We start from the raw sequence: 19,420 nt of genomic DNA on the forward strand, positions 1-19,420 counted from the left end.
GAATTTCAAATTGTAACCCCCCACTACTTGTTGCCGAAAACAGTAATGACATAAGTGTAACGCACTATTAGGTAATGTGTTGCTGCCCACTAAATATCCATGTAAAACGGAGCTCGATAGCCAATTCAACTTCAAGTCAAGCTGCTAAACGAGCCGTTGCCTTGGAGTTAATCATGCCTGGAACCACCCAAAATGACCTTGACATAAGACATCTAGGTACACGATTTGGTTCGTTCCAATTAAAATGTGTTTATCATTCGTTAACCTTGAGTGGTAACTCATCTTTCCTTTGCTTATCTCCGTGCTCAGACGGTTGCCTCTCCCTTTTCAAAGTCGCATCCCATTATCGCGTCATTGCTTACTTTAAAATCGGCCATCCGACAGATTCGGACTTAACGGCATTACATGATCTGATCCTTTAGGTCACCATGAAAACAACCTTGGATCCTTAGGCAAAGCCGTCTAGATGTGTTCTTCATGTCCAGGATATAGAGACAGGGCTGTTAAAACCAGGGCTTCTGCATCGTAGAAGGACTTGCCTGAGATACGGTTAATTAATGTAAATCTGGAAATAATGTCTGTATATGTATTGGTTGGCAGGAGAGTAAGACTGGACAATGTCATTAGCCAGTGTAGGTGAAGGACGAATTAAACTAACTTCAAGTTCTCTATCAACAAGTACGTTTTTACACGGTGACGAGCATTCCAGCTCATCATGGTCAGTCCGCCTCCATTGTTTGGCCTCACCCCCAGGCTCTTATAATCAGTCACCTATGGTCACAATCAGCCATACTGCTGCTGCTATCCACGGGAAGCACGGAACTCAGAGCTGCATCCAACACAACAAGTCTACAATTTGGGGTAATACACAGTGATGAGGGTCAGAACGCACACCCTGCTAGCATGTAAGTAAACTCGGCCATGCGCACGCACTTGAATTTCCATCATTGTATGTTGTTTCAGTTGGTGCTGGACCCTGAAATTGTGTTGTACTCATTAAAGGTGATCTCTAGACCCATGTTGCTAGCTAGATGGCAATTTTTCCCAATGTGTAAATGACCTCTCTTGACTTTGTAGGGCTGCGGTTCTGCTTTGCCTCAACAGGACAGAGTGAAGCTACCTCCACCCCACTATCTTCATCAGCCACACCATCACCATCCTCAAATACACTGCAAATCTCTCACCCTCCCACAGCTGTTGCTCTATTGGCTACTGAGGACGATGTCGCCACCATTGACTCCCAGCCTGCACCAATCTCTGTTACTGAAAACACCACAAGAAGCAACACAACAGTGGAGCTTAAAGTCGATGAAAACCCATTTGAACAGGTGACGGAGGAATCCTCAGCTGCAACACCGACCACAACTCTCCGGTACTCATTCACCCAACCTACTCCGTCACCTGTTGAGGGGACCACGACCGATTCAGCTTAGTCCACCATTGAGACTGACGCCACCTCTACAGTTTCTACTCAATCCACTGAGGGAGTGACACACAGGGTGGGAGAAACCAGAAACACCAGTACTGTCATCCATCCAGCTTCCTCACAAGTGGACAACTCCTCAATGTTTTCTTCTTCCGTATCCCAATCCAACTCTACTTCAGGGCTTGATCCAGCACATGTGACCAGGACTACACTAGCCACCATCACCTCAACTGGCAGCAGCAGCTCTTTAAATAAGGAAAATGTCTCAGTCAGCCAAAATTCCTCAGGTAAGTTGATCGGAACACAAAATATAAAAGTGTAAGACTCTACAGACTCTAGCGCCATGCTTGCAGAGACAATGTTAACATGTTGATATTTGACACACATAATGTTTATCTTCTAGGTTTAGCATGTTAGCGTGATACCATTTGAATCAGTACAGCTGAGGCTGACAGGAGTGCCAATAGTTTGGCTGGTATTTGGGTATAAACGAAAGTATTGGACAAATCGAAATCCTGACCTGATGATTTATTTATGCTGGACTTGGGATTGAGAGTTGAAAGAGGGATCCGAAACAGATATTTTCTAAAATAATTCCACACAATCGTCTACCTGGCAGTTACACCAGCAGGGTCAGATATGTGTGTGTGTTATGCTAGTCGTGGCTCCATGTCCCCGAGGGCCAACAGCCTCGAGCAGAGATGAGGAGCGGGATAGAGAGGTCTCGTCAGGTCGTTCACTTTCAAAGTGTTCACCTCCAACCAACACTGCCTTAAGTGATTGGGGAAGCTGCATGATTCTACCTATTTACGGTGTAAAACAGTTTAACAGATAAATTATTAATTAATAATGTTATCAATCTTCCTAGTTTATCTGTGGACTGTAATACTGTTGTGTATTTATTTGACTATGTTTTATTAAGTCTCCAATACCTATATATGTGCCATATACAAACACACACACACAGTGTCACATACTTTTAAGAACATTGAATTTACTTTACACACATGAAACAAGTAAGCTATACTTATTGTATGATATGTTACATGGTGTGTATTTCAAAATTGTTGCTAAAAAATATATACTTAAATACAGGGATATTTTCGAGGTATTACACTGATGAGGGGTTGAGGAAATAAATTAAACAATACATCAATCCTGCACTCACTTTATAATATGGCAATCACAATTACAATCACCTTTATGGATATTAGTGAAACAATATTGAATACTATTAAGTACAATACGCTCATTAGTACTTCACTTTCACATTCTTACTTCAACTGATAGTACTCAGCCTTGGAAAGGAAACAGTTAGGTATTCAGTTGGATGCAATCTGCAGCGCCACCACTAGATGCCACTAAAGCATGCACACTGGTCCTTTAAGTCATGATTAAAACACCTTCAAACCAAGACCGGACTGCCCTTTTGTTTTTTCTGTTGCGCTGACTCAGTCATCACGTAGCCTCGCCTCCAGGCTCTTGTAATCAGTCACCTCCAGTCACGCACAGGCAGCCAAACACACTACATCTGTCCACGGGGAGCACAGAGCGCAGAGCTCCAGCTACACAAGTGCTTGTGGAGATTGAAAAGAGCACTATGATGAGGGTCATCCTGCAGGCTCTGATATCATGTAAGTAAACACTGACATCAATGCATGCTATTTGATGTGGTGACCTGCCTTGACATCTGATTTCTCTCTTTGAGTACAAGATTTAGTAAGTCAGAAGAATATGTGGAAGATCCCGTATCAATAATTTGAAGGAACTTTTTGCTGGGGGAAGTGGAGGGAATGCAGACATACCACTCCATTGTAAACATGGCTCTCTTACTATTTGGTGTTGTGTAAACTCTTGGAATTGTTAAAAAATCTCTTAAAATTTCTTTTCAGTGGCTGTTTGCCGGAGATTATTTCCCATGTACGAGGCTTGTTTCAAGACTTTTTTTTCAATTCAAGCGACATCTTTTTTTACTGCTTTACATATTTATATGATTCAATACCGTACAGCCGGCTCTCCCTGATGAGGAATGCTTATTTGTTGTGTAACATTTGATTTGGTGCTGAGCTGTAAAAAAACAACAACAACAATGTAACACGTGAGAAAGTACATTGGATATTTTCACTCTTTCAACTTTGTGATGATTAAACACATTTGGCACTAATACACAGGAGGGGGATATCTTTTTGTTTCTTCGTAACTTTGACTGTGAAAAACACAGTTTTGAAACCTGGGGGGTAGTAATGGAGTTCTTGTATCGTGGGATAATTTATTGAGTTGAATCATTTACTTTATGTCAGGGAATCGTGTTTTTATTCACTTCCAGTAGAATTGTGTAATGAATTGTGTAGTGACGTTCTCTCTGATCCACCAGAGTACGAAGAAGAAAACCTTGAAAGCATACATATATACGTATATATATATATATATATATATATATATATATATATATATATATATATATGAGCAACTCTGTTGCTAGCCGTGTTTGGCCTTGAAGCTAGCTAATTTTACATCCGCCCACCTGTTTAGCTGATACATTGTTCTACCTCATCGTCCTTGTTTGATTTGAAGGCATTTTATTTTGTTTTATTTCTGTTATCAGTGGCGAAACCCCCGGAGCTTTCAAGTGTTTCAGGTGTACTGTTTGTAATTGCCACATTACAAACAGTATATATAAAAACACACACAATTAATATTAATGGGGTGCTCAAGCGATTTAGTATTTCCCCTCCATGTCATCATCATTATATCATAATGACATCTTCCATGACATGACATCGCCAAGGTTATTTTTAGGCGAGGTCATGCTGAGTAAACTGACTGTAATGTATAAAATACATGGAGTGTAAGATCATTATCATCTCTCTATGGTGTCCTCAGAGACTGTGGGGATAGTAATAACAACAATAATAGCTGTTGTATGCTCTTATATCTGTTGAAACGCATTGCCGCTGCAATGTACTTTAAACATAATGGTTTTTTTTAAATCGCAGGTCTACTGTTGACAGCTGCCGTAACACAACAGGGGTCAACAGCACCAACTACTGAACCTCGTGAGCCAAGTACTTATGTCGCTGAGCAAACGTTGTCTTCACTTTCTTCCTCATCCCCATCTATCACAACTGACACCCAAGACTCAAGCATCAGTAGCAGCACCAACCCCACCCCCAACACAGAACAAACCGCCAGCCCCATCACCACCCAAAACACCGGCACAACAAGTACCACCACCGGCCCCATCACCACCCAAAACACCGGCACAACAAGTACCACCACCGGCCCCATCACCACCCAAAACACAGGCACAACAAGTACCACCACCGGCCCCATCCCCACCCAAAACACAGGCACAACAAGTACCACCACCGGCCCCATCCCCACCCAAAACACAGGCACAACAAGTACCACCACCGGCCCCATCCCCACCCAAAACACAGGCACAACAAGTACCACCCCCGGCCCCATCCCCACCCAAAACACAGGCACAACAAGTACCACCCCCGGCCCCATCCCCACCCAAAACACAGGCACAACAAGTACCACCACCGGCCCCATCCCCACCCAAAACACAGGCACAACAAGTACCACCCCCGGCCCCATCCCCACCCAAAACACAGGCACAACAAGTACCACCCCCGGCCCCATCCCCACCCAAAACACCGGCACAACAAGTACCACCACCGGCCCCATCCCCACCCAAAACACAGGCACAACAAGTACCACCACCGGCCCCATCCCCACCCAAAACACAGGTACAACAAGTACCACCACCGGCCCCATCACCACCCAAAACACAGGCACAACAAGTACCACCAGTACCACCACCACCAGCAGCACCACCACCACCAGAGCCACCCAAACCACCACACTGGTACAAGGACATGAGTCCGAGGCTCTGAGCTCAGGTATGTAGTGACAAGAATGCTAAGGAATTCATCCATTAGTGACCTTGAATATATGTTGGACATTTCAAAGCAATCTATACAAAAGTTGTAAAGATATTTCACTCAGAGCAATGAACATCAGCGTCATGGTGATGCAAGAGGAACAGTCAGGGCTCAGCATATGTACTACAAAAACATCAATCCGTCAGTTAGAGGAAATAATATGCACAAATACAAGCGAATAACTTCCCACCACTCATAAATCCATGCTCACCTTTATAACCGCGGTGGTTATGTCAAAGCGAGCAATGAACACGTCCAATTGGAAATTAAATGCATTACGTTATGTTTCTGAGCACAAGAAACCCTCGACCCGGGTGTGTTTCAGGGGCAGATTTAATGACTTTTAAGGCAAAAGGCAAACACTCTTACTTTACCTTTCACCCTTTCTCGAAGTGGGAATGTTGGTATTGGCAGTTTTAGGAGTCCTCAAACCTTTTTTTAACTATTAAAATTAAAACTATTATTACTGCACAGTAAAAGTATTGCAGACAAATGTTTATTTCAAATGATGAGTTAAAGAGAGGTTTTATCAGCACAATGTACTGACAAATCTGAATCTGCAGCATATCCACTAACCTTTTCCTGTCGGGTTGATTTAGTATTAATGTAAAGAAGTAGTAATGTTGTCCTATGAAGTAGAAGTGCACAGTAAGTAGTAAGCTATATAGTTGAGTTGCATATTTGTAAGTGCTTTGGGCACCTTTTGTGAGTTATTCGGGGATATAATGTAAGGATAGTAACATAAATCAATAGTTTTCATATCTGAACATCAGAATATATTCAAGGCTCTTTCAGTTGGGCCCCCAGGGCCCTTACCTCTCCATTTAAAAAAAAATAATAATAATTGTATAAAAAAAGAAAGTCAAAGCATATTGCCGGTAAACTGCATGTAATCTCAGAAAAGCATTTGTTTTGTAAATGGTCCGTCTGTCCTCAAACATCAAAATGTGACGCCCTCTGAAGGGAAAAAAAAGGAACCAGACAACAAAGCGCCGGTGATGACACCCCTCTGATTAAAGAGGTCAATGTACAAATGCAGTGTCCATGCATCGGTTCCTCCTTCTCTTTGACCGATTTCAGCTCTGTGTTGGTCTGTGGTTAATATTTGAACACAACACGTTACGCTCACACTTCCTTGTTTACTTTGGAGTTGAGTGTTCGCAAGTTGAATGAGTGAAAACTGACAATATAAGTTAGTCAGTTTTTTCCCTGCTCATTCGATCTGTTTTTTCATGGCATCCAGTCATTGTCACCATGTCCTTCTCATTACAGGCCTATAGTCTATGGTCTATACTATAGACCATAGACTATAGGCCTGTAATAGACTATAGACTCTATGGTCTAGACCTTTAGTAAATGCTAGGAGTTGTACAGGCAAACCTGGCAAGGAAACGCCATCAGCTCGATGTCACTGCAATTGAGAAACTTTTTCCATGTTTCTGAAGTTGTATGTTCGGTTATCTTCTTTGGACGTATGGTCTGTTTTTTCATATTAACTTAATCTTTGCAGAGACACGTTAAGCAAGCCTCACAGCTATTTACATCTATCCATTCTGAATACTGTTTTTTTAACAGAGTTTGAACTCTGTCCCTCATGTGCGCAGGAATGTGATAAGATAGTCCCGTCATTAGCAACCATTGAATCTAATAATGCATCTGACTCAGAACTTTTATGACGTACCTCCAGGGCACTTTGAACTTAGACTCTTTCTAGGCTAGGTTTCCAATGAAAAGTGTGAAGTACTATGAGTCACCCAGTGGCAAGAAATAGCCCCAGAAAGTTAATTAAATGTAGAATTATTTCTCTGCAATTATACGCTTTAGCAGAACTGAAAATAATCCTGTTTGATTGGATCACATGAAAGCAAATTAGACTGGTAACAGTTTAAACCGCAACGGTTTCTGGTCCATCGGTCAGTGCATGCCCCTGGAGCAGAGACTTTTAGGGGCCCAGGAACTCAATTTAGACCCTTGTGCCTCCAACTGAAATGAAGGGAAAGTGCCGGAGCTCCTACAAAGTTTTCTGGAGGAGTCACAGTGCCACAGTGAAGTTAACAGTTTTGTTTTTTAACGAAATGTCTCAACAACTACTGTGTTGGTTTCCGTGAAATGTGGTGCAGACATCCATGTTCCCCTCAGTAAACAACTGTAAAAACATTCCTGCAAAACTAACAACATTCTCATCAGCCTCTGCTGTATTTAGTGCTAATTGGCTAATGTTAGCATGCTTACACAAAAAATGTTAGAAAACAACCAAGTGAGCAATTGCAATTGTCTTGAGAGCTGGTTTCTACAGGTGTAACTTATCGTTTCTATTATCATTTTTATTGTCCATTTTATGCCCTTATTTGCCAGCGACATTAGAAAGATGACAGGAAATGAAGGGAGCAAGAGATGGGGAATGAGCTGCGACAAAGGTCCCTGGCCTGACTTGAACCAGAGAAGTTGTGGTTTATGGTCAGCGTCTTACGTGGTTTAAGAAACTATTTTATTATAAAGTTTTTCATGTAATATTTGCATAGTGACGCAGCTTTTCTGCAATTGTTTCCGTGTCAACACAAAATAGGAGGGACTTGTATCACACGAACTTCAGTCTTCCACTCCACCCACCTAACGTCAAATGAGTTCAAGGATCGGATCGCTTTGTTCCATGACGAGTTGAAGATTGATTTGATCAACTACAGCAAACAAAAATGACATTTCATCAGAGCATCCAACAGAGCCCTCAAATCCCTAAAGTGTCCTCCCAGATCACTGCTGAAACTCAAAAAAGTGATCTATTACTTGGTTGTCTGTCAGCCAAGCAACTGAAACTTTGAACTGAGAGGGAGATGTTAGAGACAGCTTATTTTCCCAAGGTGGTGTTTATTGATTGAATTATGCTTCAAGATAAGAGAAGTTACTTCGAATGTGACTGCTGTGTGTACATTTGTTCTGGGCATCAGTGCCATCTCACACATAGTAATAGACCTGCAGCAATGTGCTTGATTCAGTTTCTGGCCACGGAATGACTAATTAATACTTCAGCTCAAAGGTTAGCGTGGTCTGCTGGCAGATAAATTATCTTACGGTCATGGTACATTGTACCAGGAGAAGATTAAAGTATAATCATGGGTCCGACCAATAAGGAAACGATAAGGCGTGTTTGGAAGATGACATGATTTGCAACCTCATGAAAAACATAAATGGCAGTTGGACTTTGTAAATCCTAAACAAAAATAGTCCTGTAGTATTATTATTATTATTATTATCAAATTCATTCTGAAACTAGATTTTTTCTGTGCATTGCTAGTGTCATGGCTGTATGGCCAGATATCCATTGGTTCCCAGGCGATCCCACCACTGTGAGTTTGACCTCTGAGCTTTTGTGTTGTGTTCAACAACTGAAAGATGGATTGTCATGAAAATTAAATGCAGTCCTCCTATTTATTCGAATGTAAATAGTGTGTATGCACCGACTGGAGATGCCGGCAAATAACGCAGCAGCCTTCCTAGAAAATCTGAAACAGAAAATATTTTTGCAGAAACACAACCCCACGTCACTTTGCGTTGACCAATCACGCAACCAGTGATCAGTGGGCCATTGCAAAAGGTTAAATCAAATAACTATCACTCTTATGGGCAATTTAATTGACTCTCCCACACCACCGCACAACCCTGGGCCTTATAGCCGCAACGCCTGATATGGTGTGAATGCGGCCTAAAACCAGCACTACGGCCGCCTGCCGGCTCATGTCAATCAAACACATTTAGTGACACGCCCCTCCAGCCGACTACGACATCTCTGATATTTGCCCAGATACCTTTTTTCCTTCCTTTTTAATTATAAAAAAAACAATTTGCAATGCAGGATTATTGTGTAAGAGGGGGAAAGTAAGTAATGTAGGAAGAAACGTATTACTTGTTTCCAAGACTGAAACCGTTTTTTACAAACAATGGATGTTATGATACTTATTGTCTCTCTCTTTCCCTCTCCAGGAATTATTGCAGCTATTATTGTTGTGTTCATAGTGACTATCCTCCTAGCGTTGGTTGGGATTTACTACTACAAAATCCGGTGAGTCCAGAGCTCGAATAAATCTACTACGAGTGCAATAACACGTTATTGTGTATGTAGTAAAACTCAAGTGATGACATTATGTGAGTGTTTCATTCGTCAAGTGTTTTTTTAAGATATCTGTCTCTGAGATTTCTGCCACCACAATGAAGATGAATGGAATTTCATTAGTTACATTTTGTGTGGTATCTTTATTACTCGTCTTTATTTAAGGACTGTCATCTTATTCCTCTCTCTCCCTTCAACTTCTCTCTCTCTGTGTTTTGTCTCTACTCCCTCTCTCTTCCAGACGTAGATCTTATGGCCCTCTTCTGGACAACAACACACAGGACACTTTGGCACACTTCAGCAACCCAATGTATGACCCTTGATTCCTTATTTTTGAACCTCCAACTCCAGAAGTGACCTTCTAAACCCAGAGCCCTCCGCGTTTGGATGGAGACGTTCTGATCAGAGTGCGTTTTCAGTAGAATGAGTTCAGTGCCTGATCGCCAAAAAGCAAAGAATGATATGAGATGTTTTCTATTGATCTTTGTGAAAGTAGTCTAATTTCTTTGTATTGCTAGGTAGAGTAAACATAGAAGGACATGTTAAAACAGCTCTGGCTGCATGGACTTACCGCATAATTATATTACCACAACTAAAAAGTAAAATCACAGTGAAAACAAGCGTGTTCACCAGTTTTGTTTGACAAAAAGGAGGGATTTTGTAAACTCAACCAGGATGTTTTTACAGTAAACGAGTACAAAGGCTAGGAGTTGTAATAGATGAGGAAGCTATGGCTGGTCTTACCATGGATTGTTCCTTATGGGCACTTGAGATACCTTTTTCTAAATTAAACTGTGAAATGATGAGATGTCTGTCGCAAAATAGATAATTGTGCCGACATTAACTTGAATGTTGCCAGCCAGACAAAGTTCAAAGCTCAGACAGCACTCATCTACAAATCTCAGAGGAGACGAAGATTTATTTCATACTATTTTAAGGAAAATGTGTTTCATTTAAAAGAGTGTTTTTACATTTTAAATGACATAGTGTTTCTCTTGTACCTGATCAACTTCAACTACTATTTATGAGTGAGTTTTGTATTATTGTACTTTACTAGTGTGACGTTTTTTTTAATGTTTCAGTGTGATTTTGCTTTGCTGGGCAGCTCACCCAGGCTGTGACAACATCGTATTGTGCAATACAAGTATATATATATTTGAAGACATTCATGTTTGTGACTGGATTATTTGCATTTTGCATTTTGCATTTGACTTTTCACTTGGCACCATCACCAGTTAAAATTGCAGGCTGTCAAGGAATTTGATTTATAAATAAATACTTGCAAAACTCAACTTCAAAAAATATTTATGTCTGTTGGATTGTAATGACACAATAAAAAGCAGCTAGAGGAAATATTGTGGGTCAATAAACTGAAGAGGTTCCTCTGTGGAAGAGAAGTCCCTTCAATCTGGTCCATTAGGTTTATATTTATTTATCATATTTATTTGTATATTCATTATAGTTATATATGTTCATCATATATCATGTGAACTTTTATAAAAGTGCCAAACAAGAGATCAGAAGTCTCCTCCGGAGACCATAACTACCAATAAGTAAATAAACAAGTTTATTTGTACAATATTTGACTGCATTGATTTGTCTAATTACGAATTATAAAGTCATGAAAAATAGTCTTGGAAAGTAAAAGTACAGGCCTTCAGCGACCTAAATGCATCACATATGAATCCCTGCTGTGAGCAAAACTAATTACAGTACATCATTTGCATTCATGCATTCAACAGTCAAACAGACACTCCTTGAAAATTGTTGATGCCAAAAAACAGATTGTTTACAAACATATCTGCAGATGGCAATACTGTTAGTTGGCCATGTGTCTATGTTTGTCCAATGATCTTTTATATACTTAAATCAACCAAGGAGCAAAATAGGCTACATGCTATGAGCATGAAAACAAAATATATATATACATGATAGCTTTTGAAACATACCGATAAAGTGATATGACAACACAGCGTGTGTGTAAACACTAATGGATACTAAGGCTGTCTTCGATGTCTTCGTCTCTGCTCCTCAACGGGCTGTAGAGCATTTATTAGTGGAAGCTTTAATACCAGTACTGTCATTACCGCCCTCCCATCGTGACTGCTTCTATTCTTCCTCTTTCCAATGACGCCCTCCTCTCCTGCCCAAGCTCTTCTTCTCTCTTCCTCCTTCAAACCACTGTTTTTTTTCTTTCTAACCTCCCATCTTCTTTCCTCAACTCCATCGAGATTCTAAAATTGTCAACTCTGGCTTTGTCATTTAGCTGACGTGATGAAATTAACTATTGATTGTAGTCATTTGGCCACAACATCCATGGTTTCATATTGCTAAAATAGTGTACTGTGACTGGACATTCATTGACTGGTTAACCTCAGCAGAGTCGAGGAAGAACCTGAATGTCGTTATGATTATATCTTTCCTAACCTGCGTTACAGTTTAACGCTCCCCTCCTATTTATTCACAGGTTTACTTCCTGTCATATTCTCTTAATCTAAATTAATTCTGAACACTTCAAATTTAGAAATGAAAACAATTATGTGAGTTATATAGAAGTGAGAGACCAGACCTCTGTAATAGCATAATGAGTTGCTTTGCAAACTTAAACAGGTTTAAGTTAACTTACTAGCAGATTTTCCCATTTACACCTATAAAATCTGAATTCTCCAAAAAACTATAAACCCTGCGTTTGTGTTACAGTTGACATATTTGCACATTAAAAACACACCATAAAGTAACACTAGCACAGGTTGACAAAAGCCATGACGCCAGCAAACAGTTACACAGCAATACCAACAGTTGGAATAACATTAGCCACCGTACCACACCAAGTGAGGCTACAGCAGGAAAACCACCAAGCCTCTTGAAATGATTCAGGGTGCATTTAATTGCTTATGAATTCAGCTTACAGTAATGTGTGTAGTTTTTACAAGTGCAAAATTACATAAAATAAAAGTACTCAAGCAGATGCAAGTACCTGTACAAAAGCATAGTCGTCTAAATGTACTTAGTTACTTCCCACTGCTGCTACTACTCGCCTCTCAATTTGTTTCCATTACTGGGCAGCAGTAATAATAGAGGGTGCAGATTTCTGTGATGCACTGCTATTATCAGGCCTTAAATACTTTCAGGACTGTGTGTGTGTGTGTGTGTGTGTGTGTGTGTGTGTGTGTGTGTGCTTCATTATAATTACACCGAGGGAAGGGCTGCACCATTGTTTTGCATGGAGTCAAATTCTGTCCGAATGTATGTGCACTTTGTGTTGTATTTTCTTCCTGTAGCCTAGTAGAAGCAACATACGAAACAAGAGGAATTAGAGTCTCACGGGCTGGAAGTGATGCTCAGTGAAAACACTGCAATAACCATGTGTTTTATTCTTCACTTCTTTTACTGCCCTCATTATACAGAGGAAGAAGCGACACAGGAAGAGGTCTCTTCCTCTCTCATTCTGCACTTGCTCGGGGCTGTTTGAAAACCACATCTGATAACGTGCAGCGTCGACATGATAACAGAGAAGCGTTTTGCATCTAATCAAGAGCCTGCAGCCATTCAAGCAGCTCGGTGAGGCTCGGACACAGTGGCCCTTCAAGCTAAATGCTAACGTTGGCATGCTAACATGGTCACAATGACAGTTGGCAGGCATGACGTTTAGCATGTGCACCAATACAGTTAAGTGTGGTAGCGTGCTAAAATGAGCTAATGGGCAGTAAACACAGCGGAGACAGTTGCCATTATAGTTTTCAAGGTGTTTTGTCATGAACCAAGTTATATTGTGGGGCTCTTGGGTAATACACTTAAAGTAGGAATTTTGTGAATTTATAATAAAATAGTTCGACAACCATGTACCAATTGCATTTGGAAACCTGAACCATACAGGAAGCCTCTGTGAAGTGCAATAAATATCTCTAGCCTGATGCCTTCAAAACCATACACACACACACACACACACACACACACACAGAGTCTTTTTGCCACACGTCTACTACCAGAATGGAAACGTCTGCCGTTTCATTTACATGGAAAAATTGGTTACAGGTTTCACTTTCTACTTGCCTGCCTGCTGAAGCTTCACTGTTTCCAGTTGACTAGTGACCCATTTGATAAACTCCAAACTGAAAGAAGTACATAAGAGGGGGAGATTTTTGAGATGTGGTGAAAACAGCTGCATATTGGTGGCTGTTTCATCAGTGAAGCGTTAACTTCTTCCAGCAAAGCAACCCACTGTTAATATTAAGTATTGCTACTCATGCCAAAAGTGTTAGAAAGGGTTCTGAAAGGGATCAGAAACCTGCAAAGGTCCTCTTTCTATTTTGATGTGAGCCAGGAGAGGTGTTTCTGTTCATTTGTCAACCCCCTGATCACTAGTATGTCACTAATCACCAGGTTTAACAAACCAGATACAACACAGAGGAGACAGCTGAGAGGAATATAATGCTTCAGACAAGTGTATATTTGCCAGTGTTCTTGGGTTAAACACAGGGGAAATTTAATTTAGACAATGAAGAAGCAATCCAATGTTCTGCTAAGCGTTGGGAAAGTTATGATTAGCTGTTTCAGTTATGTGAAACATGACTGTGGGGCTGCAGAGGAACACCTTTGTGCAAACAGCCAATTGAGTTATTTTTTAATATAACAATTTAATCACATATGTAGGTATATATATTATATATATATATATATATATATATATATATATATATATATATATATATATATATATATATATATATATATATATATTTAACCCTTACATACTGTTCGGGTCATAACATAGGCACTTACTCTGAGGGAATTCTTGATCTGGTTTAAAAAAAACATTACATTTCATTTAGCTGACGCTTTTATCCAAAGCATCTTACAATCATACACCGTAGACACAGCTACTCGGGAGCAATTCAGGGTTAAGTGTCTTGCTCAAGGACATATCGCCGACTAGGGCTGGCTGGGGATTGAACCATCTATCCCCTAGATTGAAACACGGACCTGCTAACCGCTGACCCACAGTTGCCCAAATAACCCAGACCATACCGTGAAGGCATGAAGGGTTAAGTGGACCTCAAAACCTCAAGTACCCCCAATTAAACTCGCCTGGGACGGATTGATATTGATCCTTTAATGTTGATAATTCTGCTCCTCAGTATGGGATGTTTGTGAATGTGCTGCATGGCCTCCGCCACCAGGTGGTGCCTCTGATTAAGTCTAAAGGGGAAGGGCGGTGCTCAAAGTGGGCAAATCACACTGCAGTGCTGGATACTTACAAATGTAGGTTCTGAATTAAAACATAATAAATGCTTTGCAGACAGAAAACTACACCGAGTGCCACTGGTAGAAATTGTTCATATATCTTATATATAGGTAATGCTGTTGAAATATGATCTTGTGATCTGTTCAGTGAGTCAATGCCATTCTCTTGTTTGCTTTATTGAAAAGTGTTATAATATATTAAAAGTAACAGATCATCACGCACGCGCACACACCCACACACACACACACCTACACACACAGTCAGATTACTAATTAGACTTAATGAAACCATTAAGCCACGTTTCACTTACACATCCCTTATTTATCAGGTCCTGGACAGCAGTATGCCTCGATTACAAGTGGATTTTTTTTGTCTGTTTATTTGTTTAGGAGATGTTCTTTTGCAGTCGAATCACATTGTCTGTTAATCAATAGTCTCTTTCCATTGTCAAGGTCAACTGACGGCGAAAACATGTTGCCGACGTGTCTCCTTATCCATCACATTCTTTGCAAACCCGTTTGTTAAAATAGTACTTGGTTTAATAACAACAAAAATGTGAGGCAGCTCTGTGTTGCTGCAAAAAAACTTGTGGGATACGCTTGGTAGCCAACGATGAGCCACAGCCTACTTATTTTAACTTTACATACTCGAATGAAAAGCAAGAGCAAGACGTCTTAAAATAGCAGGCACTGTTCTCGAAAAAAACAAAGTCTGAACTTTTATTACCACAGGGGAAAGTACGTTGAGGGGGAGACTTTTACTGTCAACTCCTACAACCTTGCCTCAATTCTCAAATACTCAAGGTTTCTATTGAGATTGTATTTTACTATTTAAAAAAACAGAACTTTACGTTGTTCGCTGTCCAACTTCCAGAATATCGTTTACTTGTTTAAACTGACCAGTTCACTTAAAGACTTCAATGGGCACTTCCTGTGCTTTTCAACCATGCCTGAGTAAAGACTGCTGTGGTTGGAGGACGGATGTCACCACAAAATGTTAAACTTTGACAATGAAAAGTCAGACAACCAGTTAAGTATTAGGATGCGTCGTCCGGGAACCATCGACATCTTTCTTTGCCAAAACTGTCAACCGAAAAGCTAGAGGGTCGCCAAAATTCATTAGGATTCACCCTCTGGGACGAATATGGATACAAAATGTCATCGCAATCCAAGCTCTTGTCGTTAAGATATGCCGGTCTGACTGACCGACTGATGCTGCCATCTCTCTTCCTCCTTCTGTTTCCTTCTGATCGTGGTTTATGCCTACTACTAATTATTCATACATTTCTGTCATATTCATTGAATGTGTTGTAACTATGTAACGCTGTTCATCTGTATACATGACATCTGTTGCTTCTGTCCATCCAGGAGAGGGATCCTCTCCTGAAGGTTTCTTTCGTTTTTTCCCTGTGGAAAGGTTTTTTCTTGTGTTTTTGGGAGTTTTTCCTGATCCGATGTGAGGTCCTGCAGGGATGTCGTATGTGTACAGATTGTAAAGCCCTCTGAGGAGAATTTGTAATTTGTGATTTTGGGCTATACAAAATAAACTGAATTGAATTGAATCCCTAAAGCTGTGGCTAAGAAAATACCCATCATAAATTCCCAGAAGCAAAGGCTTGTTTCTGCTGATCTGTGTCCTTAAACTTGTTATTTGTCAACTTTTCATGATTCATCCTGAGGTGTTTTCGCAAGGAGAAGAAAGAGAAAGAGAGGAGTGGGAAAGTTACAGAGTGACGAGGTAACACAGTGGTGTCACACACACACACACACACACACACACACAGGTCTGATCAAAGTGTGGCTACACTCTGACTCTACTGTAACATTCCACTGACTGCTCAACCTTGAATCAGCCAGTATGTTGGATCATGTCCCTCCATCACCTCATTCAGACTTCCGTCTCCATTCGTCATTTCTCAGTCGCCTCCTATCGCCATGTCACATTTCAGATCAGCCTTTGACACAAAGCGTCATCCATCTAGTCCCACGATCAAAAGTTCTTTCTTTCTACAATATCTGCAAATAGCAACTCTGGTATGGCAAAGGTTTGGGGAAGATTGTGGTTACGGTTATCTTTAATTAAGACATGTCCATCCATCATCACCCCATCATAAGCCCAACTTCCTGACACCATGACTCATGAAACATAACAAATTAAATTTCCACTGATCCATGCATGCTTTTAGGTGACCCAAAAGTGTGCGGTAAACTTCCTCTCCTGCCCCTCCCCTCCATTCCAGCTCCTGGAAACCCAGTCTTGCTCAATCCTCCCTCCAGGCCCCCTGCCCGTCACAGCCCTGCCCAGGCCAGCCTCTCCATCCAGGCAGCATATATGAGCAGCAGACAGCCTCACATGGAGGTCAGACATCTTTCTGCATTCAAACAGAGAGTGATCACAGCTGCACAGGATCCCATCGATTATATTTAGAATATAAAAACTAGGGCGACAGAAAACTAGTGAGTTCTTTTTTGTATTATTTCAAATTGTAAATTAATTTAGATTTACACGTCTGTTTCAATATACTGTATATGTCTTATGTTGGATGTTTTATGGATTTACTTCTTCTAATAAGTATGTGAGTATTTGTCTCTTGGGAAAATATGTTTTCATTAGATAGATTATTGCAATTCTCTGATGTATATCTGATTTGTATGCCTCTGGCATTACCTTGTTCCTGGTTGTGTGCAAGTGAATGTGTTTTTGTTTGTGGCTTCCTTCCTTCGCAGACGAGAACCAATCAGAAATGCAGCTTCTGATAACCGCCCTCGTCATCGCTCTTGTGTCTACAGCCGTCGCCAAGTCGGTAAGCTCATCCTCCTCCCTCACCGCTCTCTCGCGCTCTCTCTTACTCTTACTGACTCAGCCTCGGTTTCCCCTCTGTGGTGTTTTGTTGCAGTCACCCTGGAGTCAAACTGTGGTATGTTTTTATATGAATATTTACAGATTAAAATCATCTCTGTTTGTTGATGTGTAGTGTGCACGCTGAGATAATTCCCTGTCAATGGTGAATGTCCGATGTCTCCAACTGCTCCAGTGCTGTATTTGTGTTGATCTTTACTCTTTTGATTACAATGATCACAGGACCTTAACGCGAGTGCCACCCGAAGGAAACTTTATCATCCTATAATTTCCCCATTACTAACATGCCTCTAAATAAAAAGCATATTGCTGATAAGCCTCCGTTTTAGGGAACCGTTTGTTTCAACCAACACATTCCTGTCATGGGATGTAACATTGTAATCTCCAGGAGGGCACATTATGCTTTAGATTTTTGGTTCTGTTCATTAAGTTATTTCCCCCCATTCAATTACAAATATCACATAATAACATAAACTAATTGATAAACTGATCTATCTTAACTTGCTCACTAATCATAAACTAATAGACTTTGAAATGGTACTGAATTTAGATTTAATTTATCGGCAGCGGTGTTTGATTGGACTCAGTGTGTAATTCCCAAAAACAAGAAATTGATGTTGAATTCATTTTTTTGCCATGGTTTTAACTGATGATGTTTGACTGGTGCAATGTCTATAAAGATGGACAATAAAAAAGTAAATTCCAAAAGCCACACAGGAAGTTAACAAGGTAAAGGCCAATGGTGCTATGACTCTGTGCAGGTATTGTGATTGCTGGCATACAGTTTCTTCCAATGACGTTCAACTCTCAAAGACACCATTGTTAAAATGATGTATCTCTGCAATGCCTGCAGATTGTAGCCTACTGACTGTAGGGTTTAAGGCTATGGTTACAATGGAGAAAAAATTGAGATTGCATTTATAACATAATAATAATAATAATTGCAAAAATAATAATTTATGAAAACATAATTTACCTCCAGCCTCGCTACCTACTGTAAAGAACACACTACCACTTGGATGTGCCGCAGAATCCTCACATATCAAGGCATAATGGGCCGAGGGGAAAAGGGGAAATTGACATCTCTATTTGACAGCATCAGAGAGTAATGCTTTCATTGGATATTCCCTCCACAGATCCGTTGGCCTCGGCATCATGATGCTGACATTGCTGACAATGACTTGACACAGGGATGGCTGGGCAGGGATAGCAGGTGGTCTTGGCGGTCTATTGAATCTTCTCGATACGAAGACTCGTCCTCAGAGTCTTCGGAATCCAGTGAATCTTCAGAAAGTCGATCTTCCGAAAGTCGATCTTCCGAAAGTCAATCTTCCGAAAGTCAATCTTCCGAGGAGTCCTCTGAAGAAGATCTGATCACAGATCAGACCACTGCCGTGACAACTACCGTGACAACTGCCATGACAACCACCGCTACGGTAGAAGGAAGCACGTCCACCTCTGAACCAGACACAATTATTACAGATGAGCCAACTGTGATAGTGACAAGTCCCCCGCCAGCAACACCGACCACACCCGTTGGCTCGACGTCACCTGGATGTGTGACTCATTTTTTCACTGAGGAGATTCCAACGGTAGCTCCCATCACAGATAACAGAGGAGACAACTAACTATCTAACCACATAACCCTCCTGTTGCGGGTCAAATTGACATTTTTAAAGTTTGAAAATCTAGAACAAATATGAAACTTCTTCTGCTTGCCTGAATTAGTGTAATTAATGTAAACAAAATAAATCAAAGTTTAATGTCATGCCCCCCCCACCCACTCTCTGCAGGTTTATATTACAGAGTTGATGTATTTAATTCCAATCTCACAT

The 19,420-nt window shown here is 40.7% G+C and overlaps 3 protein-coding genes across 4 annotated transcripts in view; 2 read left to right on the forward strand and 1 right to left on the reverse strand.

Annotated features, from left to right (window-relative positions):
• LOC117740230 overlaps positions 1-19,420 on the reverse strand; it is a 57,866-nt gene that overhangs the window by 32,775 nt on the left and 5,671 nt on the right. The gene's annotated exons all lie outside the window — the stretch shown is intronic.
• On the forward strand, positions 875-10,646 carry parm1 (prostate androgen-regulated mucin-like protein 1). The gene is made up of 6 exons (XM_034547269.1): positions 875-905; positions 1,078-1,372; positions 2,882-3,060; positions 4,423-5,334; positions 9,355-9,433; positions 9,723-10,646. Exons 1-6 carry the CDS (start codon positions 875-877, stop codon positions 9,802-9,804), a joined length of 1,578 nt encoding a protein of 525 aa, XP_034403160.1. The 3' UTR covers positions 9,805-10,646.
• LOC117740232 (osteocalcin 2-like) lies at positions 17,003-19,364 on the forward strand. Its single transcript, XM_034546491.1, has 3 exons — positions 17,003-17,182; positions 17,453-17,529; positions 18,722-19,364. The coding sequence occupies exons 2-3, from the start codon at positions 17,470-17,472 to the stop codon at positions 19,211-19,213; spliced, it is 552 nt and encodes a 183-aa protein (XP_034402382.1). The 5' UTR covers positions 17,003-17,182; positions 17,453-17,469; the 3' UTR covers positions 19,214-19,364.

This window comes from Cyclopterus lumpus, chromosome 12 (genome assembly GCF_009769545.1).
Source record: "Cyclopterus lumpus isolate fCycLum1 chromosome 12, fCycLum1.pri, whole genome shotgun sequence".
NCBI classification, from domain to species: Eukaryota; Metazoa; Chordata; class Actinopteri; order Perciformes; family Cyclopteridae; genus Cyclopterus; species Cyclopterus lumpus.

Bases quoted from the DNA above. Each gene is read 5' to 3' on its own strand.
- LOC117740232 (XM_034546491.1), top strand. From the start codon at position 17,470: ATGCAGCTTCTGATAACCGCCCTCGTCATCGCTCTTGTGTCTACAGCC. The intron at 17,530-18,721 runs GTAAGCTCATCC...TTCCCTCCACAG, and splicing joins CTACAGCCGTCGCCAAGTCG to ATCCGTTGGCCTCGGCATCA.
- parm1 (XM_034547269.1), top strand. From the start codon at position 875: ATGAGGGTCAGAACGCACACCCTGCTAGCAT. The intron at 3,061-4,422 runs GTAAGTAAACAC...TTTAAATCGCAG, and splicing joins CCTGCAGGCTCTGATATCAT to GTCTACTGTTGACAGCTGCC. The intron at 5,335-9,354 runs GTATGTAGTGAC...TTCCCTCTCCAG, and splicing joins GTCCGAGGCTCTGAGCTCAG to GAATTATTGCAGCTATTATT.